At 44.6% G+C, this 17,007-nt stretch overlaps 1 protein-coding gene across 3 annotated transcripts in view; it reads right to left on the bottom strand.

The window, feature by feature from the left end:
- Positions 1 to 12,490, bottom strand: part of LOC121858202 — a 37,301-nt gene extending 24,811 nt beyond the window's left edge. The window contains exons 1-2 of one of the 3 annotated variants that reach the window (XM_042354417.1): positions 12,442 to 12,490; positions 2,742 to 3,273 (exon numbers count right to left, since the gene is read on the bottom strand). In XM_042354417.1, coding sequence (XP_042210351.1) covers positions 2,742 to 2,793 — 52 coding nt within the window. In that variant the 5' untranslated portion in view covers positions 2,794 to 3,273; positions 12,442 to 12,490. Of the gene's footprint in view, positions 1 to 2,741; positions 3,515 to 12,441 lie in introns of those variants that run through there. The other 2 variants (XM_042354419.1, XM_042354416.1) reach the window with 2 other exon arrangements.
- Between the last annotated feature and the right edge of the window lie 4,517 nt (positions 12,491 to 17,007).

The raw sequence follows: 17,007 nt of genomic DNA, 5'->3' as shown, positions 1-17,007 counted from the left end.
GGAAGGGTGTGGGGGAAGGTGTGTGTGTGGGGAAGGGGTGTGTGGGGGGGGGTGTGTGTGGGGAGGTGTGGGGGAGGGGTGAGGAGGAGGGTGTGTGAAGGGGAACTTCGGTGTTATAAGAGAGAATTAAGGTTGGAATAAGAAAAACTTTGATTTTCTTGATTGGTTATATTTACACACACACACACATGTACACACACACACATGTACACACACGCACACACACACACACACACACACACACACACACACACGGTGGCTCTAGTTGATGATACCGTAATTAAGGTGCGATCCTTTAAAACTCTGGTGAGTTATAGCCCCCTGGCAACAATCTGTGTGTGTGTGTGCGTGTGCGTGTGCGTGTGTGCGTCTTCTCGTCCGTGTTTCTGTCCTCCCGTCCGTGTGTTTGTCTGCAGAGCCTTCAAGTATAATGTCACCAGATACCTGCCCCTCGCACACTGCGTTAAGATATCGGGTCTGGGCAAAATTCCGCTGTAATAAACCTCAGTCGTCGATCTGTTACTTGACTTCCCTGTATGTATGTGGTAAAACACGTCACCTTAGTTGCCTGTCCCTACGAGTGTTAGTCCGTCGCTCTTGGCAGCAGTAAACACTGTGTAAGGACATATTTATTGACTCTCTAGCTGAGTGAGGTAGGACTTTTGGTGTTCAGCTTTGTGTATATTTAAGTTTTAAAGATATAGGGTTAAGTTAGGTTAGTGTTGATGCTATATATTTATAGTCAATATTATAGTCGCCTGTATGATCATACCTTATGTACTAACCACACACACACACACGCACATTCTCTCTCTCTCTCTCTGGTGACATTTATTTCTCGCAGGTGAACAGTGGTTATCCTCCTACACCTGTCATTATCCATACATGCACACGTAGTCACCAGGTATTGTAAATATTCTAAAGTCAGGAAACCAAGAAAGAGTTTTCGGATCACAAGGTAAATACAGATGAGCCTGACCAGGTACTTCTAGCTCAGGGTATAAACAGCATTAAACACTCCTCGAACACGTCTACAGGAACAGGAAACTAACATTATCCTGATGAAACTCACTCCCTACCTACCTCCCCCTCCCTCCCTACCTACCTCCCCCCTACCCCTCCCTACCTCCCTCTCTACCTACCTCCTACCCCTCCCTACCACAGTTCACCCTCCGCCCTCCTCATAGATCATCATTCTACTCTAACTTCACCAGCCTGGGATTACTGAGGACGGTTACATTGAGCCGGTGGTGGTGAATGGTGGTTAGTGATGGTGGTAGGGAGTGATGAGTGGTGGTGAGTAACAGTATGGTAGCTGGCGTAGGAGGGCGTTACCGGTGGCCTTGGGTTAGGTGCGTCCTGGGCCACTTAAAGCCGATGACACATAAGTTACGTTCACTTCCCTAGACGTTTGACGGGACAACACCTTACTTATTCAGGGTGAGTCAAGCTACAGTACTAGTCAGTCAGTCTCCTCGGGGCGGCGCGGATATAACACACTGTAGCCTATACATTTTTTATTCAGTACAGTACACAAGAAGGAAGTGTGGCCGGGGAAAGCACTCGACAGCTCACATTCGTCTATCTGTAAAGTTAGTTGTCCAATCACTGCTGGATGGACAAGGGGGTACGACTAGCCGGAACCAAAGGACACAAGCCGAGTGTTGTATCTACTAAGCCACGGCACCATTCGTATTAATAGTAGACAAACGGTCTTGTTTAGTGGGCACTTAGTATGAACCAATAAAATTGGTCTTAATGGAACACTCATCGATATTATCAACTATATGTTCCATTAGCTGCCTCCTGTACACCATAATGCGGGTTTTTCTCTTTACTAAACACCAATATCACCACCAATAGATAAACAGTCGTAAAATAGCTACCTTTGTTCATATTTCACAGTAAATTCCTGAGTTACATACAGTACAGACTAATGGAGAATACAGTCGCATGAGACATATGAATGAGGGAGAATGTTTGTTTTTAATTACAACCTTTTGATCAAACTGAATCATCGAACCCAGAACTAAAAACCGGGTCTCAGTTTCCGATTTATTGGAGTTGGTGGATGATGTTAGGTTAGGTTAGGATAAGATTGGTTAGATGTGATTGGGGTTCCTGATCTGATTCACACACAGACAGCGGTACACACTAATTTCCTCAACATGTTTCTTCTCGCTCGCTTATTTACTTGGGTTATTTGGAGAAAAAAAAAGATGAACACTCCAGAAAATGAGAGAGGAAATATTTAGTAAGAATAACTTTGATTAACTGAGGTAATAATTAAGTTTTATTGGTTAAAATGTAACTTTGAAATGTTATATTCAACTCAAGTCAGTCCAACCAAACCTAACCTAACTTACCTACCTTGATTAATCTTGCATAACATTAATATTCTTACCATAATTGAGTGGGTAGTAATTAATTTACATGGAGTGAGTGAGGGAAGCGCTGGAGCCTTTTGGCGGTGTTGGTACAGAGAAGGGGTACTGTGGTTACACCGAGCGGGGTTAAGTTGACTAAAGTTGCACTGGGCGGGATTAAGTAAAATTACACTGGGCGGGGTTAAGTTAGGTTACACTAGGTGGGTTTAACTGCAAATTAAAATATCGACTAAACACCGCGTGTATGCAGTCGCCGTAAACCCAGCACACGATATATCCCTGAATATTTAAATACCTGTTATCAAGCACACAGTGAACACAAGGAGTATATAGGTGTGGTGGTGAGGAACTTACCGTAGAGGCCCAGCAGGAGGAGAAGGCACTGTAGCACCACCGTCTGAGTCATCCTGATGGCACGGGGAGGTCAGGTCAGGTCACCAGCTGAGCATGGTAGGTCACTCCAACAGGCAAGCACGTCAGGCTGTCCAGTAAGGTCAGGTCACTAGGTGAATATGACAGGTCACCCCAGGACAGGTCACCTCAACAACCAAGCATGACAGGTCACCTGCCCAGGTGGACCTGTCATTCGATAGGGTGACCAGTAAGGACGACAGATGACGACAGATGACCAACAAGTACGACAGTTGAGCACTGAGGACGTCAGGTGAACAGAAAAGACGATAGGTGACCAAGGACGACAGGTGACCAGGAACGACGACAGGTGACCAACGAGGACGACAGGTGACCAACGAGGACGACAGGTGACCAGGAACGACGACAGGTGACCAAGGACGACAACAGGTGACCAGTAAGGACGACAGAGGACGACAGGTACAGGCGACAGAAGTTAGTCGGTGAGGGCGAGACTCGCTAGTGTTACCACCACCTGAAAAATAATATCACTTGACTGTCACACACTAACTCACTTCTCTCTGTTCATTAAGTCACACATCAATTCTGCAGGTCACGCCTTGTTGGTCAGGTTTCCATGAACCATTAAGTGTGCATTAGTGATCATGGTTTTTGGTACAACACTGAGGCTCTGTACTGTACACTGAGCCTCTGTACTGTACACTGAGGCTCTGTACTGTACACTGAGCCTGCACTGTACACTGAGGCTCTGTACTGTACACTGAGCCTCTGTACTGTACACTGAGCCTCTGTACTGTACACTGAGCCTCTGTACTGTACACTGAGTCTGCACTGTACGCACACTCGCTACAAATAACATATATTACTCAATTAATATTAAGATTACTTCATTAATTTAGAAATGGTCAATAAAGAACAGTTTTGGTTGTAATAATTTGTCAACAAAAAACAATTTCAACAGGCAGAAGGAGATGTATAATCTACAATGCAATTTGAATACAATACAAGGTAATACGGTAGAAGTAGTAGTAATGTATTTTAGGTTACAAAGTCTTCCTCACAGGTGTAGAACTGTGACTGACGGTGAGGCGGACACTAGTGATATTACTGCACTAAATTTTAAATCAAATTTATTATTTTTTTTTTTCAATTTTTACTAGAATTTATTGAGAATGGTTATTGTTCACACACACGCCTTTCTCTAATGAAGGCTTTTGTTAAGCCACCAATGTATGTAATAAGTCATTTATGTCCAATGTATATTTTCAGCCTTCGGGCTGCAGAACTTTTTCAATAAACCGTTTATTATTATCATTATTATTATTATTACACACACACAGGTTCAGGTCACTCCCACCCCTGCCAGCTTGCCTCCCTCATTGTCTGTGTTTGCTATCACACCCCCCCCCCCCTGCGCACCAACCGCCAATGTACATAAGAATGGAGGAAACTGCAGCGGGCCTATTGGCCCATACTGGGCAGTCCCATTTACACCCAACCCCTATTGCTCATATAAGCATCCAACTTATGTTTGAAGCTATCCAGCGTGTTCGAGTTTGTGATGATATTTGGTAACTTGTTCCATTCATCCACTACTGTTTCCAAACCAGTGTTTACCAATTTCGCGCCTAAATCTAAATCTGTCTAATTTAAAACCATTGTCACGAGTTCGCTCCTGGTTGGATAGTTTGAGTACCTCATATAATACACTACCATATGTCATACCTTGCCCAGTCTTGACCTCACTCACCTCCTGGCTTACTTACCTTCCCCTCCCCCACCCCAGTGTTCAACCATTTGAAATCGCCAACAAACACCTGAAATTTAAATCCAAACGCTCCACAACCCCAATTGACCTCCCAATCAAAATATACAAGGAATTTGCAGTCGAACTTGCCACCCCTTCTGTTCTATTATTAATGCATCCCTCAGACAAAGCAAATGCCCTAATGAATGGAAAACCGCATTTGTCACCCCTATCCCCAAGGTCACCACCCCACAGTCCCCTAACGACCTCAGGCCAGTTGCCATTACCCCCATACCCAGTCTACTCTGTGAGGACTTTGTTTTTGAGTGGGCATTTGCCAGAATCTATCAGTTAATTGATCCACAGCAATTTGGCAATATGAGGACCTCCTCTACATCACATTGCTTAGTGCGCTTTCTGGATTTTCTGCACAGAAACCTGCAGAAACGTAAGACATCACTGGCCGTTGCCCTTGTTGACTTCAGGAAGGCCTTTGACCTTGTTGATCACTGCACTGTTATCAACAAGGCCATTGCACTAGGGCTGCCCACCAACCTGGTCTCATGGCTCACTGATTTCTTGAGTGGACGTCGCCAGGCAGTGAGGTATCAGGGCTCGGTCTCCACATTCCAACACCTCACCTGCGGTGTTCCCCAGGGGACCAAGATGGGACCACTGTGCTTCCTCATCCTGATCAATGACGCTCTATCGGACACTCCTCACAGGTGGAAGTACGTGGATGACTGCACTGTGGAGGTTTCAGTGGTCAACACGGCACCAGACTACTCATTGCTACAAGGCACCCTGGACAGGCTACAGGCATGGACTACGGAGAACAAGGTCACCATCAACCACACCAAAACAGTAGTCATGCACATCAATATCGCTGCCACTCCAGTGCAAGCCCCAGCAGTCGCAGTGGGTGCCCATCCTCTCCTGCTGGTGCAGTCTGCTAAACTCCTGGGTGTAACGATAGACAAGAAACTGGACTGGAAGGCCCATGTAAATAACACAGTCAGGCAGCCTCGTACCGTCTCTACATGCTACGACTACTTAGGTCACTTGGGACACCCACGCCAGAGCTGAGGACTATCTACAACGCCTTTATTCTCCCCAAATTAACGTATGCATCACCAGCCTGGTCGTCTTCTGTCAACTCTACCCAACAACCTCGGCTAGAGAAGGTACAGAAAAGGGCCTGCAGAATCATGCTCGATGCAGAATACTCCGGCTACTCCAACGCTCTCTCCACCCTGGAAATGCCATCCCTCAGTGACCACCACCACCAAGCACTGGAAAGGTTTGGCAGCCAACTAATGCACCACCCTTGTCATCGCCACCTCCTGCCGCCGGCAGCCCCCCACTCACCTTGCGCAGTCAGCCACTACAACAAAATTCAGCCCATAAGAGCCTGCACCGATAGATATAAGAATAGCACCATCCCATCTATTGTTAAAATAATAAACAACTCCTGATTTATGTACTGTACAGCCCTGTAAACGTATTCAATGCATATTATATCATCATGTCTAAATCAAATGTAAGTCTGTATATTTTCAGCCACCGGCTGCAACTCTATTAATAAACCGTTTATTATTATTATTATTATTACACACACACACACACAAACTTTAGGGTTTGACCTCAGACGTACACTCATATCCTACAGTACATGGCAATAGATCGAACGGACACACTCGTTACCCAGCTGCTATGTTCAGTATTTTTGTCAATCAAGTTTTATGCATAGTGTTATACCGTTGACTCGTATGCAGGAATATATTCGAGAATGTTGGAGTAAACAGAGGTGTGTGTGCGTATGTGACAGATTACCGCTAACACCAACGTCAAGAAAACTTACGACAGTCCTCCAGCTGTTGTTGTCACTAGTGTTGAGTCCAGAGGATTAGGAAGACACTTGGGAACGTGTCTCCTCTAGCACCTTGGGACGCGCACACACAATGCTTCTCTCTCTCTCTCTCTCTCTCTCTCTGTATGTAGCGCTAATTACGGTATAAATAGTGGACTGAACTACCTGTCAGCACAAACACCAAAAAGGAAATTGTTTAAAAAATATAATGTTGTTTTCACTCAAGACAAGAGAAAGACAACGTGTTAGGATGTTCTCGTGTTCATTAGCGAGATCTTAACGAACTGAAATACACAAGAGGAATGAATGGTATCGTTAATTAAGGTGTATAACGAACCGTCCTCGGCACCGCAAGAGACATTTATAATAGCAAGATGTTCGTTATTAAGAAAATAATATGTACAGCGAGAGGAACTGAGTTAAGTAATTATTTTTTAAGGGGCACGAACCTATCAAACTTTATCAGAAACTTATGTAAAATTGTCTTAGTGACTTTTGGTTAGGTTAGGTTATCTTAGGTTAGGTTGTGTCAGGTTATGTTAGATTATCTCGTTAGGTTAAACGACGTTGGGTTAATATAGGTTAAGTTAGGATAGCTTAACTTAATAACATAAGAAAATAAGGAGTCTGCAATAGGCCGGTTGGCCTGTGCATGGCAGCTCCTGTCGAGAGTTACTACCACTCTCTATCATCCATGAATCTATCCAGCCTCCTTTTGAAACTTTCCAGCATTCCAGCACTTACTACAAAGTTGCTAAGCTTGTTCCACTCGTCCACCACCCTATTTGTGATCCAGTTCCTTCCTATCGCCCTCCTAAACCTAAACTTATCCAACTTAAATCAGTTGCTCCGAGTCCTATCCTGCTCGGATATTATAAGAACTTTATCTATATCGCCTTTATTGATTCCTTTCACCCACTTAAATACTTCCATCATATCTCCCCGCACTCTTCGTCTTTTTAGGGAATGCAAGTTTAGTTTCTTTAACCTATCCTGATATGGAAGGTTTCTAAGTCCCGGAATCATTTTCGTCATTCCTCGCTGCACCGACTCTAGTGAATTGATATCCATTCTATAATAAGGGCACCAGAACTGAACCGCATAATCAAGGTGCGCCTGACTAGCGCAAGATATAGTTGCAATAAGTCCTCTGCACTCTTATTACTTACGTTGGGTTAATTTAGGTTAGATTAGGATAGCTTAGGTTAGGTTGTGTTTGGTTGGGTTAGGATATAATAGTTTGAGGTAAGTTAAGGTTAGGTTGATGTAAGCTCATCTGTTTAAAACCAGAACAATGAATGAACTGGAATATTCCTCCTGGTTTCTCCCCAAGGGATTATCTTACTGGTGGTCTGACACCCAGCAGGCAGAGTCGTGGACCCCTGTGACGACACCCAGCACCCCCATACCCGCCCGGAGTGTTAGAGAGGAGGTACCGAGCCCTCAGAGCCTCCTACAGTACATAAGAACATAAGAATGGAGGAAACTGCAGCGGGCCTATTGGCCCGTACTGGGCAGTCCCGTTTACACCCAACCCCTATTGCTCATATAAGCATCCAACCTATGTTTGAAGCTATTCAGCGTATTCGAGTTAATGATGATATTTGGTAACTTGTTCCATTCATCCACTACTCTGTTTCAAAACCAGTGTTTACCTATTTCACGCCTAAATCTAAATTTGTCTAATTTATATCTATTGTTACGAGTTCGCTCCTGGTTGGATAGTTTGAGTACCTTTGTAATGTCCCCTTTGTTTCGCCCTGACTTCCACTTATACTGTACACCTCTATCAGGTCGTCCCTCGCTCTACGTCTCTCGAGGGAGTGCAAATTAAGATGCTTTAACCTGTCTCTATACTCAAGGTTCCTAATGCCCGGTATTAGTCTTGTCATTCTCCTCTGAATTCTTTCCAATGATTTTATATCCATTCTGTAATACGGTGACCAGAACTGAACTGCGTAATCCAGGTGTGGTCTCACAAGAGCAAGATACAGTTTTATGATGACCTCGCTAGTCTTGTAACTAACACTCCTTTGTATGAACCCAAGTACTTTATTAGCCATGTTTCGAGCAAAAACACATTGTTTACTTGGCTTAAGGTTCCTACTTATCATTACTCCTAAATCTCTCTCGCAGTCGGATTTCTCTATGGCATCGTTGTTCCTTTGGTATCTGGTTTCCCTGTTTACATCTCCTATACTGAGTACTTTACATTTGTCCACATTGAATTTCATCTGCCATTTTTCAGACCATTCGAAAAATTTGTTTAGATCTTCCTGTAGTTTTGCTGAGTCCTCGTCAGATTTAATAACACGTCCTATTTTAGTGTCATCAGCAAATTTACTTATGTTGCTGTCTATGCCGATATCTCTGTCGTTTATGTATATAATAAAAAATAATGGTCCAAGTACTGAGCCTTAGGAAACTCCACTTGTGACGTTGCTCCAATGGGACTTAGTGCCGTTAATGCTCACTCGCTGTTTCCTGTCCTGTAACCACGCCCTAATCCATTTAAGGATGTTACCTTTGATGCCATGAGCTTCTACCTTTCTAATTAGTCTTTCGTGGGGGACTCTGTCGAAGGCTTTGCTAAAGTCGAGATATACCACATCATAATTGTGCCCCTCGTCCACCGATTCGAAAACTGATGAAAAGAATGTTAATAGATTAGTTAGACAAGAACGTCCACTTGTGAAGCCATGCTGGGAATCATTGATCAATCGGTGCTTCTCCAGGTGATTTCGAATAGAGTTTGAAATGATTGCTTCCAGTAATTTGCCTACTATTGATGTTAGACTGATTGGGCGGTAGTTAAAGGATAGTGATCTATCCCCCTTCTTGAAAATCGGTATTACATTCGCTATCCTCCAGGATTCTGGTACTACACCTGTTTTTAAGGACATGTTAAACAACTTTGCTAAGGGCATACTAAGCTCTTCCTTACATTCCTTTAATACTCTGGCAAATATCTCATCTGGACCAGGTGACTTATTAGGCTTTAGTTTGTCTATTTGCTTACTAACATCGTTGCTAGTCACTACTACCTCGCTTAATATGTTTTCTTCACCATCTCTGAATAGAGTCGGTGCCTCTGGTATCATGTTTAAATTTTCGGGGGTGAAAACTGTTGAAAAATATTTATTCAAATTATTGCTCATTTCTCCGTCGTTATCAGTGAGCTCGCCGGTATCTGACCGCTTTGGTCCAATCTTTTCTCGTGTTTTAGTTTGATACATTTGGTAGAATCCTTTGGGGTTTGTCTTCGCCTCCCTTGCTATCCTCAGCTCATTATTCCCCTTTGCTTTCCTTATCTCGGTTTTAACCCTACTCGCCAATATCTTATAATAATCCTGGAGGTAAATTTCGCCACGCTTTATCCTTCTACCTATAGCCTTCCTTTGGCCAATGATGTTCTTTAAATAATTATTTATCCATTTAGGGTCAATGTTGTCTGATCTGAGTATTTTGTATGGTATGTTCTGCCTTTGTGCATTAAGTAACTCATTATTTAAATTGTCGTGGAACTCGGCAGTCTCAGATGTCGTTATCAGGTCGGAGTCATCTGTCAGTTTGCGTCGATATAACAACACAGATACGGGTTCTAACTGACGACGAAAATGCCATGTGACTTTATATACACTCAACTGCTAGAGACCATTCGCCTCTTCCTCTCACCTGAACCACGTGCCCCAGAGAGATTTAGACTCGTGAACTCGAAGCAGTAGACTGATACATTATTCTGTCCATAAATACTTCGGGTTCATGAGTCTGAATCTCTCGGGGGTTCGTGATTCAGGGGAGAGGTGAGAGGAGGACTTCAGTAGTTAACTGTACCGTAACTGGATGTCTTGGTTGAAATATCAGTTTCAGAAATAAAAATCACGGATGAATTTGTGAGAGTTCGAAACCAGGTCACTCCAGGTCAGCTGTATAGGTGAGAGAAATAGACGCGCGCCAGGTAGATAAGATTACGAGGGTACCTGACGACAAGAGGCCTTAGAGGATTGGGTATGTAGTGGAGACCCCGAGTGAAGGGAACGCACCAGAGGACACGCTCTATAGAATACTAGAAGACAGGAGGGGACACCTATTGTGGTCACGTACTAGAGGACAGTTGTAAGGTTGATGGTTTATCAATAGTGGTAGTAGTGATAGTGATAGTTGTAGCAGTAATATTGATGTTGGTAATAGCAGTAGTGACAATAGTATCAACAGTTTACTATTAGATCACCCATTATTATGTTAGGAAAGACCTTGTGTGTATGAAAGAGAAAGATATAGAGTAGTGTAGAGAGTAACTGACGGGGTAAAGTAAGAAAGAGACTTGGATGAACCCGTGGCAGAGATTTTCCTTGTGTCCAACCGAGTTCTCAAGCAACCCAGGTCAGATGTCTGTCTCTTTGTTGTTTTTAAATGAGGTTATTACTGTGGAGGGTGGTGCAGCGGCGGAGTGGATGTAATGCTCAATTTTTGACACAGCACATGTTAGCTGAGTCCCGCTGGCGGGTACTGAGGGAGGGACGGTGCCTGCAGTTGACCCAGGTGTTGAATGGTACCGTTTTAAGGGTGTGTGAAGACGTGAAAAATGGTACAGTGTATTTTGAACATTGCTTTTGTTGTTTTATGACAGTAACTCTCTCTCACACACAAGCACACACACAGAAAGATTCTCCCCGATATTAGTGGTTAGAAAACTTGTTTATAAGGAAAGTTAAGATTTGTTTTTAAGCCAATTGTATTTTCCTTTTACGTTCAAAGATGTGTCGTTATGTTACTTGACGTCTGGTGACCTATAGCAGTGTGCTGACCGTTCCAACCAACTTTGTGGTTAAGTGTTTCTGATAAGTTCCCTTGACAACACTGATAAGTTGCTCTGACAACACTGTGATTAGTTTCTATGACAGACTGATATCAGTTGTACTGACAACACTGACAAGTTCCTCTGACAACACTGTGATCAGTCTCTCACTCCTGGTTGCAATATGTTGTTAATTAATTCCCTTAACAACACGATAGTTCCAGTGACAGCCTGCTAATGATTTTTTTCGGGCACTCCTTGACAACACTACTCAGTTCTCTACCAACAACACGTACAACGAAGCGGTGAAATACAACAGTTGTACCACCAACACTTCACAACACAACGGGGTGTCCTGGTAATATTTTTCTCAAGTTGTGGCTGTAATTATCAAATAGTTTCTTCTCTTAATTAAGGACAACTGGTGCACATCACAAGGTGTGTTGGGGTGTACAGGAGTGTGCTGCCACCGGGGGAAGTCTGCTGTAGCAGGTGTATAGCGCAGTGGGAGGTGTACTGTGCAGTGGGGTGTACATTACAGTGGAGATTTACATCACAGTGGGAGGTGTACAGAACAGTGAGGTGAACTGGACAGTGGGGGTGTAGTGTACAACGGAGTGGTGGGTGTACTGCACAGTGGGACGTGCACAGCACGATGGGATGTTTCCAGTACAGTCGGATGTGTACTGGACAGTTGGATGTGTACTGCACAGTGGGGGGTGTACAGCAACATTGGACACGGAGAGGAAGTGTTCAATACACGATACAACATAGGGAAAATGTACAACAATGAAGGAGTTGTACAACACAAGAAGATGTACAAACCGGTGAAACATATAGCACAGGGAGATGTACAACATAGTGAAGTGTACAAAACGTAACAGATGTACAACAGAGGAAGGTGTATGAAACGGTAGCAATCAAGATGGCCTACAAGAAGATGTACAACATAATAGGAGACGTACAACACTCGCGAAGATCTACAGATTGATGAACAACACAAGAGGAAGCGTAAGAAAATGTGGAAGAAAATAGGAAAATGTGCATTCAAGAGGGAAGGTGTACAACCCTATGAATATGTACAGCACAAGGGGAGGTGTACAGCACAAGGGGAGGTGTACAGCACAAGGGGAGGTGTACAGCACAAGGGGAGATGTACAGCACAAAGGGAGATGTACAGCACAAGGGGAGGTGTACAGCGCAAGGGGAGGTGTACAGCGCAAGGGGAGGTGTACAGCACAAGGCGAGATGTACAGGAACGTCTCACCACGATCAGCCCAGGACGGAGTCAACGCGCGGACTGTGTGGTGGCTTACCGTACCGTGCCGTGCCTGCCTGGCCTGTGTTGTATACACCGTTTTCTGTGAGTCAAAACTTCCCTCCACCAGCCTCACCCTTCCCTCCTCTTTACCTATTTTTCCCTCCGCCTTACGTACCCCTCCCTCCATCGTATCCACCCCGTCCTCACCATCATCAGCCCTCCCTCCACCACCCTCACTCCTACCAAACCTCACCCCTCCCTTCTCTTCACCTATTTTCCCTCCATCAGCCTCACCCTTCCCTCCACCATACCTCACCCTTCCCTCCACCATACCTCACCCTTCCCTCCACCATACCTCACCCTTCCCTCCACCATACCTCACCCTTCCCTCCACCATACCTCACCCTTCCCTCCACCATGACCATCACATCTTCACAATACTTACACTTAAGTTGATGTGTGTCTCCTAAACACACATACACACACTATTAAAGTTTCATGTACACACACACACAAGAGAATCGGGTTGTTCGTCAGTATAAAATAGTTCCTGGGTGTATTTAAAGGTCACACTTAAGGGTTAATAACAACAGGCAAAAAACACATATATAAACATTTGCCAATTAGAGAGAAACACGGTGGAGCTTCTGTTAGTGATGCGTTAATGTGTCTCTTGTCACTATGAGTCTGACGCATCGCTTGTATAAGTTTAAGTGTGTGTGTGTGTGTGTGTGTGTGTGTGTGTGTGTGTGTGTGTGTGTGTGTGTGTGTGTGTGTGTGTGTGTGTGTGTGTGTAAGAGGTTTCACTCAAGTACCATGAAAATAAAATAAATAGGAGAATTTATCCACTATTTTTCTCGATCTACGGAACATTATATATAACACACCTTCACTTCGGCTTAATATTATACTGCTTATTATTATTTTTCCGTGAGAGTGATTTAAATGCCATTTATTTCACGGTAAGAAGAGAATTTCACAGTTGAATTTCCTGTTTGAGAGAGAGAGAGAGAGAGAGGACCAGTTTACCTTCCATAATGACATGCTGGGTTATAATATAGTGAGAGCCTCAACAATTGTACGGAAAGATAACATTAGAATATGTCCATCTGAGAGGTTTGCAAACACCAGTACACACACACACACACACACACACACTCTACCAAGCCTCACTGGACAATATGTAAACATGCCCTGAGTAGCTAATATCACTGAGCACGAGTGAAAAGGAAGTGTTTGTCGCAGAGGGAGTTGTTATACAGAGTCATGTAGGCCTTATTGTGCGACTATAAGGGTTAAAATTCCACCCACTATGAGGCACAACGTCGACCTTGGTGTCTGTGTTGGACATTTATCATATGGAGACAATTTTAGTTTAAGAGCTGCTTCACTCCGGTGCCAAGAATGACGGCTATGTGTAATGACTTGTCCCCACCTTAGATCACGAAGGGGGCACCTCTTTCCTCGGTCCAAGTCTTATTTACCTGTAACAAGAATAACTAATAAGTATGGAGGCCAGGTATAAGCCACTGATAACGTAGTGTATTAGGATAATGAAGGTGCTACCTGAGCTGAGGGGTGGAGCCATGCCTACCAGTGTTCGGGAGGGAGGAAGGGAGGGGGAGCCATGCCTAGCAGTGCTCGGGAGGGAGGAAGGGAGGGGCTGTGTTTGTTTAGTAAGGGCGGGGACGCTGCCATACACCTCTTCAACAAACTCACTCGCTGTGTGCACTTAACACGCACTAAATTCGTTTTTTTTTTACTTGCTGTTGTAAATTCATTTTTGCTTGCTATTTTTTAATTTTTGCTCGCTATTAGGTTTGAGAAGTTAAGCTATCGTACTCAAGAGATTATCGTACTCAGTGGGTTAATTTATCGTACTAAATGGGCTGTCATTGTACTTAAAGAGTTCAATCTTCGTACTCAAGGATTAAGTCATCGTGTGTAATGGGTTAAATTATCGTAATTAAGAGGTTCAAACCTCGTCCACAAAGGGCAAAATTATTGTACACAAAGGGTTCAGTCATTATACACCAGGAACTAAATTATCGTACCGAAGGAGATCTTTCTATCTACACTAAGCATAAAGAAATATTCATCAACATTATATCTATCTAGTGATGGGAATTATTGCACCGCAGTTGTTGTCATACCTCGCCTGGCAGACGACTCTTGCTGGTGTGTTATCTTTGGCGACCTACAGCAGTTACTTAGAGAGGTGACACTATGTACAGCAGTCACAGAGAGAGGAAGAGGAGAGGAGGAGAAGGAGGAGGTGGAGGAGGAGGAGGAGAAGAAGGAGGAGGAGGAGAAGGAGGAGGAGGAGAAGAAGGAGGAGGAGGAGGAGGAGGAGGCGGCCCAGTAACAGTGACAGCTGTGTGTATTATTGAGGGTATGATATGACACCCTGGAGATGCACCTGTCATGACACAACATTTAACACTATATAACAAAACCCCAGACAATATTACTTTGCTTGTTGCCGACACCATCAAGATGTTAGACATAATTTACGCTTTTCCCTCAAATACAGCAAATACGGGTAGTACAGGTATAAATACAGGTACACAACACTTAAGTTGAGGTACACAGACTTATTAATGATACCAGGTACAGAAACAGGTACATAATTAATAAGTATAATCACCACTTAACATTATCAGTATCAGGTATCAATTTTACCTGCAAGAAGCGAGCACGTTTAGCCCCCAAAGTCATTTAACTAACAGATCGTCGCCAATTTGGAATGATTCTCAGCGTTTGATAGAGTTTGCGAAGTACTTGGCAGACAAATTATGTTATTAGATAAATGAGGAACTATTTTTAGGGAGGAAAGGGACGGGGGAAGAGAGGGAGGGAGGGAAGGGGAGTGAAGGTTGGAAGGGGGAGAGCAAGGAAGGGAGGGGAGGGGAGTGAAATGAAGGGGAAGAGCAGAGGGAGGGGTGAGGACGGAAGAGATGGGGTAGGGAGTGATGGATGGGAGGGGGTAAGCAGTTGTGAGGAGGTTGGTGAGGAAGACAGTGAGGGAAGAATCTCCCCCGGGTATAACTCAGCTAGTGACTCAGACACCGCTAGAGGGGACAGCACCACACACACACACACACACAGAGTCTGGTCCCCCGAAATGTAAATATATTAATGGGTTTCCTCAGTACACACGCTCAACAATAATGGCTGGAGTCTATTGCCTTAGTTTACTGTAATTTTCCTCAATTTAGTATTAAGAGTGAGGCAGCCTGGGGTGGGTAGGAGCGGGCCTTCCTTAGATGCTGTGTGAGTGATGGTGGGGAAGGTGTGACAGATAGTGACGGTGGAACAGTGTGACAAGTAGTGAACGTGGGACGGGTAGTGACGGTAGGACAGTGTGACAGGTAGTGACGGTAGGACAGTAGACAGGCAATGGCAATATATAGGTAGAGTAACAGACAGATAATCTTTACAAGAGACGGGTACAGTTGACAACAGACACAAGCAACTGGAGGCAGCCGTGAGGGCGGTGGTGGGGGATCTTGTTACTAAAATATATAATAGAGGAGGGGTGAGGAGGAGGGGAGAGGAGAGGGAGAGGAGGGAGGGTGAGGAGGGAGAGGAGGAGGGTGTGGTGAGGAGGGAGGAGGAGGGAGGAGTGTGAGGAAGGAGGAGGAGGGTGAGGAAGGAGGAGGGTGAGGGAAGGAGGAGGAGGGTGAGGAAGGAGAGGAGGAGGGATTAGAAAAGTGGATGGGGCGAAAGAGGAAGGAAGGGTGAGGAAGGAAGGACTGTGGAGAAGGAGAGGAGTGAGGGTGAGGAGGGAGAGGAGGGAGGGTGAGGAAGGAGAGGAGGAAGGGTGAGGAAGGAGAGGAAGGGTGAGGACACAGATTCAAACACTTTCGGCCATTATAAAAAATTTACTTGTACTAATACTTTGCTCACAAGATTATACAAGCAAAGATAGATAACTGTTGCCCTGTCCAATAACTCGCTGATGTAAGTACACACACACACACACACAAATCAATACTTTTACACACACACACACACACACACACACACACACACACACACAAATCAATACTTTTACACACACACACACACACACACACACACACACACAAATCAATACTTTACACACACACACACACACACACACACACCATGACAGCTATTGCCTGAGTTAGCCCCACCCACTCATGTCACCTGATCCACCCACCACCTGCACTCCACCTCACCTCACCTCCTCACCCCCTCCCTCCTCCCCTCATCCCTCTCACCTCACTCCACCACCTCACCCTCCCTCACCTACCACCCTCAACCACCACCCTCACCCCTCACCCTCCTCACCCACCCTCACACACCCTTACCCACCCCTACCCACCCTCACCCTCCCTCATCTTTGGGGAAAGGGGTGAGGGTGGTAGGGAGGTGTGAGAGATGAAATTATGAACAGTGGGACGTGGTGAAGTTGTTGATATATCAAGTTTGTTGAAGATGACAACTTGTGGAGAGAGTAAGTTGGTGAGATATTTAGTTACAGAGAATCAGTCATTTAAAGAACGCCAGGCGAGTGAACGTTTGTTTGACTTTCTTTATTTAGGA

Source organism: Homarus americanus, unplaced genomic scaffold (assembly GCF_018991925.1).
Source record: "Homarus americanus isolate GMGI-L3 unplaced genomic scaffold, GMGI_Hamer_2.0 scaffold57980, whole genome shotgun sequence".
In the NCBI taxonomy this organism is placed as follows: Eukaryota; Metazoa; Arthropoda; class Malacostraca; order Decapoda; family Nephropidae; genus Homarus; species Homarus americanus.
This window is presented reverse-complemented; position numbering and strand designations above follow the sequence as displayed.